Source organism: Rhinolophus hipposideros (genome assembly GCF_964194185.1).
Source record: "Rhinolophus hipposideros genome assembly, chromosome: 20".
Taxonomy (NCBI): Eukaryota; Metazoa; Chordata; class Mammalia; order Chiroptera; family Rhinolophidae; genus Rhinolophus; species Rhinolophus hipposideros.
The window spans coordinates 48592478-48607311 of record NC_138066.1 but is presented as its reverse complement, the minus strand read 5'-3'; the positions used below and the strand labels follow the sequence as shown (position 1 = coordinate 48607311).

The following is a 14834-nucleotide window of genomic DNA, read 5'->3' as shown; positions in this document are numbered from 1 at the left end:
CCAGCACCCTAGATGATTCTGATTCACTTAAATATTCGGGCACAAGTGGGACTTACCTTAAAATAAAAAGATCAGTTAGGAGGCTTTTGCAGTAGCCCTGGGGAAAGCTAGCTTGAGCTTAGGCTTCCCCTGATGAATATGCCTTCCTTGGCTTGTCTTACATCTAAGGCTTTAAGCCTCCTCTTTCCCATGGAGGGTCAGCTGGAAGCCCAGCACATGCTGCCTAGTCCAGAGGCTGGACAGAGGCTGAAGAAAAGTAGATCTGGTAGGTATTTAGGAGGTGGAATAGACAAGACTTGGAGGTTGACTTACAGGGACTGTGAAAGGAAGGAGTCAAGGCTTTCCGGCTTGGCGCGATGTTGTAACGGTGTGCCATTCCATGGAGCAGGCGATGGAGAGAGGCTGGGCAGTCAGGAAGGCAAAGAGGAACTGGGTGGAGATTTGCTGAGTTTGAGGTGCCTCTGGGACACCCAAGAGGAGCTTGTTCAGAAGTCAGTTGGACTCATAGGTTGGACGCTCAGAGGAAGACCTGGACTAGAACTATCGAGATGAGAATCATTAACAAATAGATGGTAATGGAAGTGGGACATCATCCCAGAAGAGAGAACAGAACAAGAGAAAGGGTCTAGAACAAAACCCAAGGAACATTTAAGGGAAGAACGAAGGAAGAAAAAAAAAAAAAAAGGGAAGATGAGAATCACAGTCCAAAGTCACAGGGAGGGAGTTCCAGGAGTGACGAACTGGCAAGCACACTGGATTCGGCGGTCTGCGGTGACCTTGTGGAGAGCAGTTCTAGTGGAGCTACAGGGACAGCACCAGATGGCAGTGGCCTGAAGACTGAGTGGGAGGTGAGGGAGTGGAGACAGCTGGCGCGGACAGTTTTTCAAGATGTTTGGCCAAGAATGGAGAGAGGTATGGTGGTAACTTAGGAAAGAAAGAGAATTGAGAGAGTCTTTTTCTATGCCAACAGAGGAGTGGAAGAAAAGACAGGGACAGAAGAAATAATCAGTAGAACCTACCCAGAGGAGCAAGAGCAATCCACCGCACAGATGTGCACAGGATTGTCCTCAAAACTGCAGGGACCTCCCTAAATATTTTAACCAGATGGAAGGAGGAAATGATTGGATTGGAAGCTTGATATTGGGTAGTGCTTCTGGATTGTTTCCTCTTGGAGGTTGGGAGCCACGCCATGGTGAAGGAGTGTGGAGGATGAACATTTTTTCCTCAGCTAGTCAAAGTATAGGATTGCCAACAGGACGGTCGTTGTCCCTGTACTGAGGCAAGGGCCTGGTGGGAAGCTGGTTGAAGCTAAAGCTTTAGAATTCAAAGGATGAGAGTTTGAAAGGAAGTGTGATGTTCCTCTAACCGTAGGGAAAGCTGCATTTGGGCCACCGAACAACAGTTTTTTTTTTCCAGAACCTCATGCTGGGGCTATGATTTAGGCTCCTCCTTCCTCGTCCAGTCAGTCTGCCTTTCCCCGGCTTGTATCTCACGTCTAGGCCTCAAGCCTCCTCGTCCCCACCGAGGACCAGCTGGAAGCCATTTTGATTAAGCTCCACCACAGAAGGAGGACAATACAGCCCCGCCCAGAGTAGGCGCGTCCCCGCGGCGGGCCGGGTGCGCGCCTTTTCCCGCCGGCCTGGCGGGCGCCTGGCCCAGACCGGGGCAGCGCGGGGCGGGGGATGGGGGTGGTTATGTAAGCGTTGCGCGCTCCCGCGAGGCGGCAACCAATAGGAAGCCCTGGTGGCTCGTGCTCGCGCACGTAGGGTGGGGGGAGGGAGCGCACGGCGTGCGCGCGCCCTCTCCCTCCTCCACCGCTGCCGCCTCCTTCTTCTGCCGCTCCTGGTGCTGCTTGTGTGCTCCTTCGGTGCGGACCTGGTACCTCTTTTGTGAAGAGGCAGCTGAGGAGACTCCGGCGCTCGCCATGGCCGACGAAAAGCCCAAGGTGAGCTCGGGGCCAGCCTCCTCGCCTCGCCCTGCGGCCGGGGTCACGGCGTGGGCCGGGGTCTGGCCCGAGCCCGCCGCGGGTTACCCGCGCCTTCCCGGGCCCCCCACGGGGCCGGCCGCAGCTCAGGCCCGGGCGCTCCGCGCCATTTTCCTCCCTCCCCTCTTCCTCCCTCCCGCGCGGGAGGAGGCCCCGCCGCCCTCCCCCGCCCCCGGCCGCCTCGGAGTGCGCGCCGGGCGCGAGTTGGGCGGGCGGATCGCGGACGCCCGCAGGCCAGCCGGCCGCGAGCAGGGCTTCTTGGGCCCGGCCGGGCACCGGTGAGGAGGGGCGTTAGGGCGCGCGGTGTCCCCACCCTCCGCGGACCCCGCGCGAAGCGGCGGCGGGTGTTGCCGCCTCCGCGGCGGCGGGGAGTTCCCTCTGTCGTGGGCTTCCCCTCAGGGCTGAGAGGCGCGGGCATCTGGGGACCCCGGCCCGGGCCGCCGCGGCCGGGCGATGGGCGAATCAATGGACTGGGAGCCGGATGCGCTGTGGCGGGCGTGAGGGGCTGCGGGTTGGGGACCCCCGGGAGTAGTTCCCACTTGAATGGCCTCGGGGTCCCGAGGGCCGACGGGTCGGGGCTTTTCCTGGGTGCCACAGAACCCCTCGTCTGTGGAGGCCATGTGGTTTCGAGAAGTTGGAGGCAAATACACGAGCAGAAAGACTTTGAAGGGCTTAACTTTTCAACGCGGCTTCCAGGCACCAGGAGGCTCTCCCGTGAGGACTGGAGCAGACGCTGCTGCCCGGCACCCGGGACGTGCTTTTCGTTTCGTGACACCTTCCCCTTTCTGGAGTGATTTAGGAGCTGCAGAATCCCTTCCACGCTTGCTTTTGGTGAATTTCAGATTGGGTTGCAAACTTACGAGGCGTTCTGGGAATAACCTGCGTCTGCCCCATGACAACAAAGGGGGGGAGGAGGACTAGGAGCATTTAAACCGAACCGAAGCTGCTAGAGGTGAGCGTTGGTAGTGGTTCTGCGTTACTAGCGCTGCTTCAGAGAGAAGTCAAAGGCTATTCCTCGGTTAGGTTTTGTTCATGTGGCTTGAGATGTAAGGTCTGAAACGGAGCTTGGTAGCTTTTTAACAAGAAAATTGCAGTGGGTTTTGAATTGCAAACTGTAGATGCTTTCTTGCATTCCGTCCTTAAAACACTTTGAAAAGAGAGAGGAGGCTTGTTTTAGGTGGAAGCTATTTTGAGAGTGATAGAAAATACTGCTACTTTAGAAAAATTTAGATTCAAGAGAGCATTGTAGTCAATTGAGGGGGACGCATCTTGAAGTGTCGATCGTTGCCACTGATAGTTCTGCCTGTAGGCTTTTCTGTCCCTGTGACAGCTATTTAATATCGTTGCTCCAGGATTTCTCATCTTTCAGATTGATTTCAGTGGCTGAAAACAGCTGTATGTTCTTTTATCGGACAGAGGGAGAAACCTGTTGATTTCTGAAGCAACTTGGGCTGCAGCTGCTTTAAAAGGTGTTTGTTTTTCACATTTTCCAAATTATACTTTTATTTTTTCTTTCAACAGGAAGGAGTCAAGACTGAAAACAACGATCATATTAATTTGAAGGTGGCGGGGCAGGATGGTTCTGTGGTGCAATTTAAGATTAAGAGGCATACACCACTTAGTAAACTAATGAAAGCGTATTGTGAACGACAGGTGAGGAACTGACATGTGCACTTTCACTGAATAAAACTTATTTAAATAAAACATCTTATTTTCTTGAGAATAGGAACGACTAGCACAATATTACAAGTAGACTGACTTTGGTAGAATGAATATGCACTTGTATACTTGACATATCAGCTTTATTGTACACTTGGTATGTTGATTCTTCATGAAAACCCTTAGGATAATTTGGTTAACATATATGGTTCTAGTCCTATGCCACAAATGCACAACATATGGTTTTTTCTCAAGGGGATGTAGTTTTATAAGAAAGTAAGAATGAACTTGGAAAAATTTCTTGTCAGGCTTTTTTTTCAATCCATTGAAAATTTGTCTTGTGTCAAAACTGTTTTGAGTATTTTAACCAATCTGGAAGTAAATGTGAGTTTAAGGACATTGCAAATTTCCTGAAGGGTGTAAAATTGTACTATTTTCTTTTTTACACTAATAGTAGAGGTCAAGAAATTTAACCTCCTGAGCCAAGCATAAACATTTCTATATTACAGGGACATTTACATTTTATTCAGACCATAGTAAAGAGGCATCAAGAAGAGGAAGTAGAAATGAACAGATGCTGGGAGGTAAACGCAAGCTTTAAGACAAAGAAGCTTTTTGTGACTAGTCTGTAACAACACAAGACAACTTTAAAAAATACTGACAACTATAACAAAAACTCTGGTACCTAGATCAGTTAATCCAACAATAACCTGGCAGAAGTGTTTTTCTTATTCAATCCTGAATATATACTATATAGTTGAGAAAATCATTCTTTTAGACTAATCTACATTGCAAATTGTCCTAAAAATAGGCTCAAAATAGAATTAAGGGTTAAACCTGTAGAGGTTGGGAAATTTGAGTTTGAGTTGAAACTTGGGCTACTTCCATGAGATATAAGGGTATTTGAAAGAAACTGAAGATATAAATTCCTTTTTAAGTTTGAAGTTTTATTTTTTTCCCTAATTTTTTATGATGTAATAAGAGAACACTGTGCTTACAATTCTTTATCTTCATTTTGTCATATTTCCTTAAAAAAATAGGAATCTTCAGTATACTCTTACTTGAAGAATTTTTGTGAAATCCACCTAACAATTAGTAAATAGGTACTTACTAATTGTGCTAAAGATTTTTTGCACTGGCATCTTTCATATTTGAATACTAGTTCCCCTTCAGGTTTCAGGGAAATTTTAAAAACTAATCATTTTGTGAAACTTTTATGTAGCAAAACCTGATACAAAATAGAAACTCATGCTTACATTTGGTAATTTTCAACAAAATTTTCTGCATATCTTGCTTAACTTCTCTAATTGCTACTAAATTTTAGCTTTTAAATGGTCATTTTTCAACACTTACGAAAACTTTCAAATGTAGAGACAATTGAAAGAAGTTTACATTGAATACCCATGTGCCCACCACCTAGATTTAACCATTAGCATTTTTACGATATATCTATTGATACCCTTTATCCATCCCGAATGGTCATGTTTAAGACCTCCATATTTCTTGTGGGGTCCCCAAAGGAGCTTTTTATTTGATATTTACCAGCGTCCTGTGCTGGACATTATACCAAGTGCCAGAAAAACAAACACATAGCACATCCTCTGTATTCCAGATTGTATCTGTGGGAGATTGTCCTATAAGATCAAGTTAGTGGGTCAGTCGAGAATTTTTTTAGTTTTCTTGGTATATTTAAGTAAATTTAGTGTATTACCCAATGTAAACAAAGTTTTTCTTTATTTTTTCAGTTATTAGGCTTATATTTGACTAAACTTGTTGGGGCCACTCTTAATTTGCAGTAGAGGAAAAAGAAGCATTAGTAATCTGTAAAAAATTAATTTTACTGCATTATCTGCGTTAGAATGCAAATATGATTTGAAAATAAGATTCAGGAAGAATTTGGATAGATATTCCTATTTTTCTCTTACATTGGGAATAACCTGGAGTTTTGAGTGAAGTAAGATCTGTTTTAAGTTTCAAATGATTTTCTCATTCTAAGGAAGAGGGAGTTGAAGTATCACCTAATCATGCCAATTCCCTGCTTTTTTTTTTTTTTTTTTTTTTTTTGGTTGAGAGCCCACTGGCCCATGTGGGAATCGAACCGGCAGCCTTCGGAATTAGGAGAACGGAGCTCTAACCGCCTGCGCCACCCGGCCGGCCCAATTCCCTGCTTTTTAAGTGTAGGTGCAGGATATCAAAAGTCTAAAGTATTTATCCAATCTGCTTAGCATAGTTCAAGTTTTTTGGGTAGTTGAGAATTCTTGACCAGGAATTTCCCATCAAGATAAGTGAATGCTCATATGTATTTGCTTTCTAATGCATTCATTTGGCATCATATTTCTAGAGGAATGACAGTGGATGTCTACTAAGCATCTCAAACTGAATATGCAAAGGAGGACTCTTGATTTTACTCCCCGAGATCTTTTTTCTCTAGTGTCCCCCCGACTCAGTAAAATATAAGGCTAGTTTTATATTAATTTTTGCTCCAAAAGACGCATTAGAGCTGATGGTCTGGCTAGGTCTTATTTTTGGGGAAACATGGTAGCACCATTCGACATGTAGTTGTGAGGTCAAAATCTTGGGTTCTTGCTTGATGGTGCTTCCTAACTCGTATGTAAAGCCATCAGCAAATTCTGTTCTCTGCCTAAACCTGTGTTGTCCAATACAGTAGCCACAGACATAGGTGACTATTTTCCACTTGAAATGTGGCAAGCCCGAATGAGATGTGCTATGAAGTGTAAGATATATGGCAGATTTTGAAAAAGTATTAAAAGAAGTAAATTCTCAATTTTTAAAATGTCAATTACATGTTGAAATAATAACATTTTGAATATGCTGAATTAAAACAAAATTTTATGTATTTTTAACTTTTCAATGTGACAACTAGAAAATTTAAAATACATACGTGGCTCACATATTTCTGTTGGATATTGCTGAGCCCTCAAATTTTTTTCCACTCTTAGATATTACCTTGGAGACTTCTCTGATTAATTCAGAGAGCTCTTGCTCCCATCAGTCAATCCTCTCATTCTCACTCAGTTTGGATTTTTCATTGATCGGTCTGTATTTGTCTCATGAGTATAGGGCCTTTTTGTTCACTCTAGAGCCCAGACCACTATCTGGCATGTGGAATGTGTTCAGTAAATGTAAAATGATAGAGAACATTCAAATATCTCCAGAAGTTTGTTAGTAAATAAGTTTTTCATTCACATGTGGAATTTGCCTACTTTATGTAAGCCACATAGCCTTCAGCTAACTGAGAGCACACTTTTTCATACTAGTGGGGATTTATTTTATCACATTATTTCATGGAGTGTCAGCTGGTTTCAGAGAGCAAAGATTCATTGTTTTAGTCTAATTCATTTTTGTGAAATGAGAAAATGGACCCAAAGAGATAATCTCACACCACTCTTCCAGTAACAACTCTAAAACTTAGGGAGGAGATTTATTCTAAAGAGGAGCCCAAATACTGGTGTAATATAACTTCCTTGTTTGAATTTACAAGGCTTATAGAATTTTAAAGACAAGTTTTGGACTTTTTGATCTCTAGCAAAATAAAAGAACTTTTAATTGATGAGGAAAAGCATGAAAACAGGTGGCAATAAAGGAATACAGTTTGCTTATGTTATGGCCCTGCCTCCCCCCTCCCCATTTTAATGGCCACACCATTGACCTTATGACCTTACCACTGGATGTAGTGAAGGAAGAACCTAGAATATAGAAGGAGCTTAGCATTTTGCTGAAGCAAGTAGTCTTCAGTGGGGTATTTGCAAATATATGATACTTGGTAATTAATGCTTGGCATTGAATTCTTGGTTGCTTTGTGTAATCACAGATTAAAATTGAAAGTCATGAGGAATGAATTAAGGTTGTCGATGTCACCTACCTTGTGGATTGCTTGTATTCCTCAAGACAGGGCTGGTCGGAAAGTGGTATGTGTCAAAGGCTATAGAGTTTTAAAGGAAAGCAATGTGATCATGTTATAGGTATTTTAAAAATAGATGCAGTGAATCCTTGTTAAAGGTTTACAGGTGTCATACAAATGTTTATTGAGCACTTTGAATATTTTTAGGCCTAGGAACTCAGTTTAATTTTCTCTTAAATATCAATTGAAGCATGGAGTTTGTGTAATAGTAATTATAGTTTGTAATTTGAACATGAGACAGGATTGAGTTTTTGTAAGATGCTTCCTAGAAAGCTATTTTTCAAGTTTAGTACATTTACAACATACCTCCAAATATACTTTTATCTTTCTATCTTGTCTTCATTTGGCTGCAAGTACCAACAGCTGTGCTCCTGTGCTCCTTTCCCCTTTCCTCCACTCCTGTTTCAGGAAGATAATGCTTGATAAGTAAAACATTGGAATCTGCTTTGCAGAAGGGGCATGTTTAGGCTCATTTATCTCTTTTTGATTTGTTTTGTTTTTTGTGAATTGGGGAATATTGAGGGAACAGTGTGTTTCTCCAAGGCCCATCAGCTCAGTCATTGTCCTTCAATCTAGTTCTGGAGGGCAGAGCTCACTGGCTCATGTGGGAATCAAACCAGCAGCCCTGTTCAGAGTTCGTGCTCTAACCAACTAAGCTATCCAGCCGCCCCTCATTTGTCTCCTTGAATGCACATAAAAATTTCTTGAAGCTATACTCTAGTAATATAATTTTAAAATTTGTTTTTGTAATAATCTCCCCAACTTAGTAGCTTTAGATTTATTAAATTTAAAAATAATGAAGCATGTTAGATAGGTATTGCTTTTCATTCATTTTATTCCATCAGTACTTAGCGAGCACCTACTGTGTGCAAGGACTGTAACTAAGACAGTCTAGGTTCTTTTCCCTCCTGGAGCTGATTTTCTAGTGAGAGGTTGACAAATGCAGGTTTGGGTAAATAAGAAGGAAATTAAAAAGCAGGTGCTTCTTTTGAGCTATTCCAGGAATTTCATGGGTGTGGATTGTGGTCTTGTGGGTGCTTTTAGGACAGTTATTGCCTTCTGTTCTGGTGGAAATGATAAAAGCTTGTTGAATGCATGTTTGTGTGCCTAGCATTGTGCTGAATGGGGTGAAGGTTACTTGTGCATAGTGGTAGGAACTATTTGGCAAGAAATAAAGGTAAGGTTGCTTTTAGGCAAAGTTTTATTTTAATCATTACACCTTTTTGGTGACTTGCAGTTTTCACTGTTAAGGGTGTTCTTTTGTTTTTTGAGATCTCTTAAACATGCATTGAGGAATGTTGCTATGTGCATCTGTTAGTTTAAATTTTCTTTCAGTGTCTTACTCATTTAAACGCACTGATCTGTTCACGCTTGGAGTATCTATGGTCTCAAAAGGAACACTGCTTTTTAAAGAAGACCTTATTAAAGGGGGAAAATTTTTTCCAAAGAAAAATAATAGTTTGAAGAAAGTGAAAGTCACCCCAAATCTTTATACCCACATAGAAATGTTAACATTTGACTATCATTTATTTAGGTCTCTCTTAATATATTCATGGCTAAATATGCATATAGTTTTATTTCTTATTGTCTCTTTGCATTCTTACTGCTTTTAAACTGTCTTGTCCAGGGTTTGTCAATGAGGCAGATCAGATTCCGATTTGACGGGCAGCCAATCAATGAAACAGACACACCTGCACAGGTAAAAAATTTTTGTGCTAACTAGAAAAGTGTTTTTGTAATTTTCTCAACAGCCTTGTTTATTAATTTGTGAACTTTTAGACGGAATATAGTTCTTTATCAGAGTTCAAAACTATGTAAAATAACGACCAATGGAGAACAGAAAGAAAAAAATAGGAATAGATCGAGGAAATGCCAATGGTTTTAAAATATGTGGTTTATCACTTAGTAAAGCTAATAGGTCACTTAGTTACTTTTATCCATGCCAGCATTATTTGGAGAAAATAATTAAAACTCCTGTTTCTTCAGAATATTTTCTTTCTGTTTTCGTTGCTGCAGCTCTTGATGTACCTGTTGGCTGTTGATCCTGACCATTTTAGCTCTCATGCTGAATTATTTTACCTATCCTTGTGAACTACAGGGAACTAAAGGCTCTAACTGCAAGTCTGTTGATAGTTTAGTTTGAGAGGGAGGACTCTTGATAATAGTTGGCTTTCCAGATCCTTACTGTAAAAAGACAAAAGGTGATGCTGTCTGCTCCCTTAATTTCTTTACAGATCTCTTCAGTTCTGTCACTTTGTAAGAGATTTGCTGGGCTGTCTTCTATGGCAGAAGCTCTGTCTGTTTCTTTTTACCTTTTCAAGTTACATTTAAGACTTCCAGTTTTGGAAAAAAGTATTTTGATAGCAGAATTTTAATTGGAGCCTGTGTATTTTTTAATTTGTTTTATCACCTCATAAAAACTAGAAACTGATAAATATGGTCTAGAGTGCAGCAGCACATCAAGATGATTGTGGTTTTGTTGATAATCTTCAAAAATTTGAAATATCTATGATTTATACTTGAGGGAAGAATATTTTGAAGTATCCGTTGGTAAGACTCTAAGAAGCAATTGTAGTCCATAGCCACAAGGAGGAGCTGAATTTTCTTGATGAAAGAGAAAAAGTTCTTTTATCCTTTGAAGGCATTTAGAGTTCACTATAAAATTTACCATTCCAGTAGTTTTATTTACATAGGTTGAAAATCAGTTTTGGTAGTTTAAAAAGAATCCATTATGCTAAACTCTGATTAGAATGTATTTGCTGTCTTTTGAAGCCCTCATCGACAACCAGAAAATAGTTCTGAGGCTTGTCTGCTACACCAGCTACAAATATTAAACTGTGAGGAGGATGTGTTCAGAACTGTATAAAATCTTCAAATGAATTTGCAATTGAACTCATTTTAGATTTAGAATTGAATTCATTTTAGAATGAAATCGATTCGTTTTAGAATTGTCCTTCCAATATTTATTAAATAGTAGAATTTTGATAAATTAGAACATCTTAGCCAATTTTAATAGCAGTATAATTATCATGTGCCCATCGTTCTGTTTAATACTTTCTTCAACTCATTTAAGTCTCATAACTGACTATTCCATTTTACAAACGGGAATTGAGACTTATCCTTAATATTTTAATACCTTAGCCCTATTTTGAGTATATTTGAACTTCATTAGAAACAGTTCCCTTTCTTGTCTTTAGGTGCCCAAGATTTTATCTTCAAAATTACCAGTTTTTAGAGAGAAATTTTCAAGGGTGATTATCAATGTAAAAAACTGTTACAAAGCTTATTTACTTTACAGTGTTGCTATATGTACCAAAACCTTCCTACTATCAACATGGATGTTTTATGTATAATGTGTGGGTAGTGAACCTTGCAAACTTAATTTATGGATAGTATTTTAAAATTTAAATTAGCTTTTTAACAACTTTCTTCTTGCCCCATTCCCTTTGTTTATTGCATAGAGGTAACCACTGTTTTGTGCTTAGGCAAGGATATATTCATGTTATAGACACACAAAAACACAAATGCTGCCTAGTTTTTAAATTTCGCTTTTTAGCCTAATACTAGTATCCTAGGGATATTTCCACTTCTGTACATGTAAATCTGCTTATTCTTTAGTCACCGCTACATGGTATTTCATATATGAGTATACCATATTTCTTTGGGTTTCTATTGATATTTAGGCTATTTCCGATCTTTTGCTTGTCTAAATAATATTGCAGTGAGATCCTTTGTATATATTACTCTTATTTTCAATAATTAAAGGAGATGATTTAACGGAGACATACTCAGCTTTTTAAATTAAAAGTTAAGTTTTCTATAATCTTCATAAAAGAGAAGACCAAGTGAAAATTATTTAAACCTAAGTCTGATGCTACATAAACCTATAGGATGTCCAAAATAACGAATACAGAAACTGGGGGAAACTTACGCAGCTTTCCAGGGTATTTCAGTCTGATAGTTATCAATTTTAAGAGCTGAATGAATAATCAGTGGCTTTCAATTTGTTTTTTCTCTTTTTCGCTAGTTGGAAATGGAGGATGAAGATACAATTGATGTGTTTCAGCAGCAGACAGGAGGTGTCTACTAAAAAGGGAACTTGCTACTTTACTCCAGAACTCTGCTCCTCCAGACCAAGACAGTCTCAATTAGAAAACCACAGTTTGGTTCCACCACATCCTGACTACTACAGTATAGTTTTCTCTATTCTTTCATTTTCCCCTTCCCCATTCCTTTATTGTACATAAAGTAACGGATGTATGTGCACAGCATTTGCTTTTTTCTTCTTTTTTTTTTTTTTTTAACTAAATGGCCAATGGTATGTTTTTATCGACATCAAATGGAGATGGGATGGGGAAAAATACTGGCTCTGTGAAAATACCCCCTTTCTCCATTAGTGGCATGCTCATTCAGCTCTTATCTTTATATTCCAGTAAGTTATTTTGCTCTCACTGTTTAACAAAAAGAGGACAACATAAAAATCCTTGCATACCTTGTTCGATTGGAGAATTTTAATGTTTTTCATTTATCATTGTAAAACCAAGGACAATTTTATAACTTTTTTGTACGTAGCTGTTACATGTAGGGCAATCTGTCTTTAAGTAGGGATAAATTACTCTAAAAGAAATGAATCCTAGATAGTTTTCCCTTCAAGTCAAGCGTCTTGTTGTTTAAATAAACTTCTTGTTTAAAATGAGCTGTTTTCTTTATTCTGAGGAATATTAAACAGAAAGTTGAAGTTTAGGAAAAAACATGACACCAATAAGAGTAACAAAGTTATATAAATGACTAGCTACAGATGTTTCAGCCTCCTCTTTGTTGAAAAACCTTAGGCAGTTCCAAATATGCAGCTTTACTAGAAAAAAAATTGAGTCATAATGTATGGATTTACTCCCAAGCATTCTTTTCTATAACCACTACCTGAGGCAAAGTGGGTAGTACATGCAACTAGGAAAAAGTTCTGATTTTGCTAACTCTACTGATAAATAGCTTAATTACTCTAGCTTTCACTTTGATGAGTAAGTACTCCCTAATATAAAATAAGAGCCTTTGCTCCTAATGTGAGGATATTGAGGGACGGGACAGAAAATGTTTATTTACATATATCCATTCTTATAGTCTTAAATACGCAGGGCACTACAGATTTTTGTTTTGTTTATTGGGAAACTGTATTTCTCCAGGGCCCATTAGCTCCAAGTCGTTGTCCTTCAATCTAGTTGTGGAGGGTGCAGCTCAGCTCCAAATCCAGTCACTTTTCAATCTTAGTTGCAGTGGCACAGCCCACCATCCCATGCAGCTATGAACCAGCAACCTTGTTGCAACTTTGTTCTTAACAGTTTGCTGCTCTAACCAACTGAACTATCTCTAACCAACTGAGCCATCTGGCCTGTCTCACAGGGCACTACAGTTTTTAAGTTCAGATGTATTGGGGAAAACCATATCTAGCTATAGAACCAATTAACAGAATATTAGAGCTGGAAAGACACATAAAGATTATCTAATTCTAACCCCTGTATTAGAGATGAGGAAATAGATTCAGAAGATTGTCACACAGCTAGTTATAAAACTGGGATTAGAGATCAGGTGTCCCGATGCCTGTTAATTCCAATTAAATTCCAGTTGAGTTCTTCAATATTGGTTCTCAAGAAACTGAATTCCCACCCCTACTACACACCAATGTAGTCTTTTTGGATTAAGTCCCCATGTGCTAACATGCTTATCCACTTAAATAACTAGCTCTGTTGCAATATGATCTTTTTTACATTCCCCATTTCAGTAATGAATGTCCCAAGAGACAGCTGGTGTACTGTAGATTTTTGGCTGTTACATATATGAGTTAATCTTGAATCAACTGAACATTTATTTTGCTACCAACCTATTACAATTTATACTGTGAAACTGGGAAGCCTGCCCCCCTCCCCCTCTCCCCAAGGATTCTTAGAAGGGATCAGGTAAGTACATTTCTCTTGACTTGTTCCCGTAGGTCTACTATTAAATAGTGGAATTTTGCGGAGTCCTAAAACCTAAAGTTAGGATTGAAATTCAAGCCAGAGAATTTTATTATGGAAGGGATCTTGAACTGAGTTCTTCAAAGGAATGTACTGTTATGTTTGAGCTTTTGTCATGTTAGGGGAAGATAAACTTTAAATTTTTTCATAGTAGAAAAACTTTTGGTACCAATTATTTAAAAAGCCAGAGGGAAATGCGTGGAAAGGACACTTTAATATAAAACGTTGCTTGTTGATATTTGGTTCAGTGTATGACTAACCTTTTTTTTTTTTTTTTTTTTTTTTTTTTTTGTTGAGAGCCCACTGGCCCATGTGGGAATCGAACCGGCAGCCTTCGGAGTTAAGAGCACGGAGCTCTAACCGCCTGCGCCACTGGGCCGTCCCCACCTTATTTTTATTCTTAAATGAACTTTTATTGATTGTTACTCTTGCCCCATTTCACATAAGTTGCTACCAAGACATATTTTCTGGAAAAATCGAATGGAGCACTTCTTAAAAATCACTTTGAAAATAAGGGAATTGTTAAAAATACAGAAAGTAATTTTTGCATTATAATTTTTTTAACTTGGGAGGGGACATTCAAATGATGGGAGATTTTGTTTAACTGTTCCTACAATTTAGCTTAACTCTTGACAGCATTCACACTTAATGCCCCATGTGTTTATATCCTAAAAGTAGCAAATAGTATCCAAGTGAACACAGTTTTTTTTTGTTTTTTTTTTTAAATTCAGTTTCTTTCTTTCTTTTTTTTTTTTTTTTTAAGATTTTATTGGGGAAGGGGAACAGGACTTTATTGGGGAACCGTGTGTACTTCCAAGCCTTTTTTTCCAAGTCAAGTTGTTCTTTCAATCTTAGTGGTGGAGGACTCAGCTCAGCTCCAGGTCCAGTTGCTGTTTTCTAGTTGCAGGGAGCACAGCCCACCATCCCTTGAGGGAGTCCAATCGGCAACCTTGTGGTTGAGAGCATGCGCTTCAACCAACTTAGCCATCGGGAGCTCAGCGGCAGCTCAGCTCCAGGTGCCGAGTTCAATTTTAGTTGCAGGGGGCGCTGCCCACCATCCCTTGCAGGAGTCAAGGAATCGAACTGGCAACCTTGTGGTTGAGAGCCCACTGGCCCATGTGGGAATCGAACCGGCAGCCTTCGGAGTTAGGAGCACGGAGCTCTAACCACCTAAGCCACCGGGTCGGCCCTTGTTTTTTTTTTTTAACTTTCATTTATTTTAAGTGTGTTTCTCCAGGACCCATCAGCTCCAAGTCAAGTA

At 40.1% G+C, this 14834-nt stretch overlaps 1 protein-coding gene across 1 annotated transcript; it reads left to right on the top strand.

The window, feature by feature from the left end:
• The first annotated feature begins 1757 nt into the window (after window positions 1–1757).
• On the top strand, window positions 1758–13495 carry SUMO2 (small ubiquitin like modifier 2). Its single transcript, XM_081029619.1, has 4 exons — window positions 1758–1945; window positions 3506–3637; window positions 9193–9264; window positions 11593–13495. The coding sequence occupies exons 1-4, from the start codon at window positions 1925–1927 to the stop codon at window positions 11653–11655; spliced, it is 288 nt and encodes a 95-aa protein (XP_080885745.1). The 5' UTR covers window positions 1758–1924; the 3' UTR covers window positions 11656–13495.
• The last annotated feature ends 1339 nt before the right edge of the window (window positions 13496–14834 follow it).

Coding starts and splice junctions, on each gene's coding strand:
- SUMO2 (XM_081029619.1), top strand. CDS start 1,925: ATGGCCGACGAAAAGCCCAAG. Junction 3,638..9,192: donor AAGCGTATTGTGAACGACAG/GTGAGGAACTGA, acceptor TGTCTTGTCCAG/GGTTTGTCAATGAGGCAGAT. Junction 9,265..11,592: donor AAACAGACACACCTGCACAG/GTAAAAAATTTT, acceptor CTTTTTCGCTAG/TTGGAAATGGAGGATGAAGA.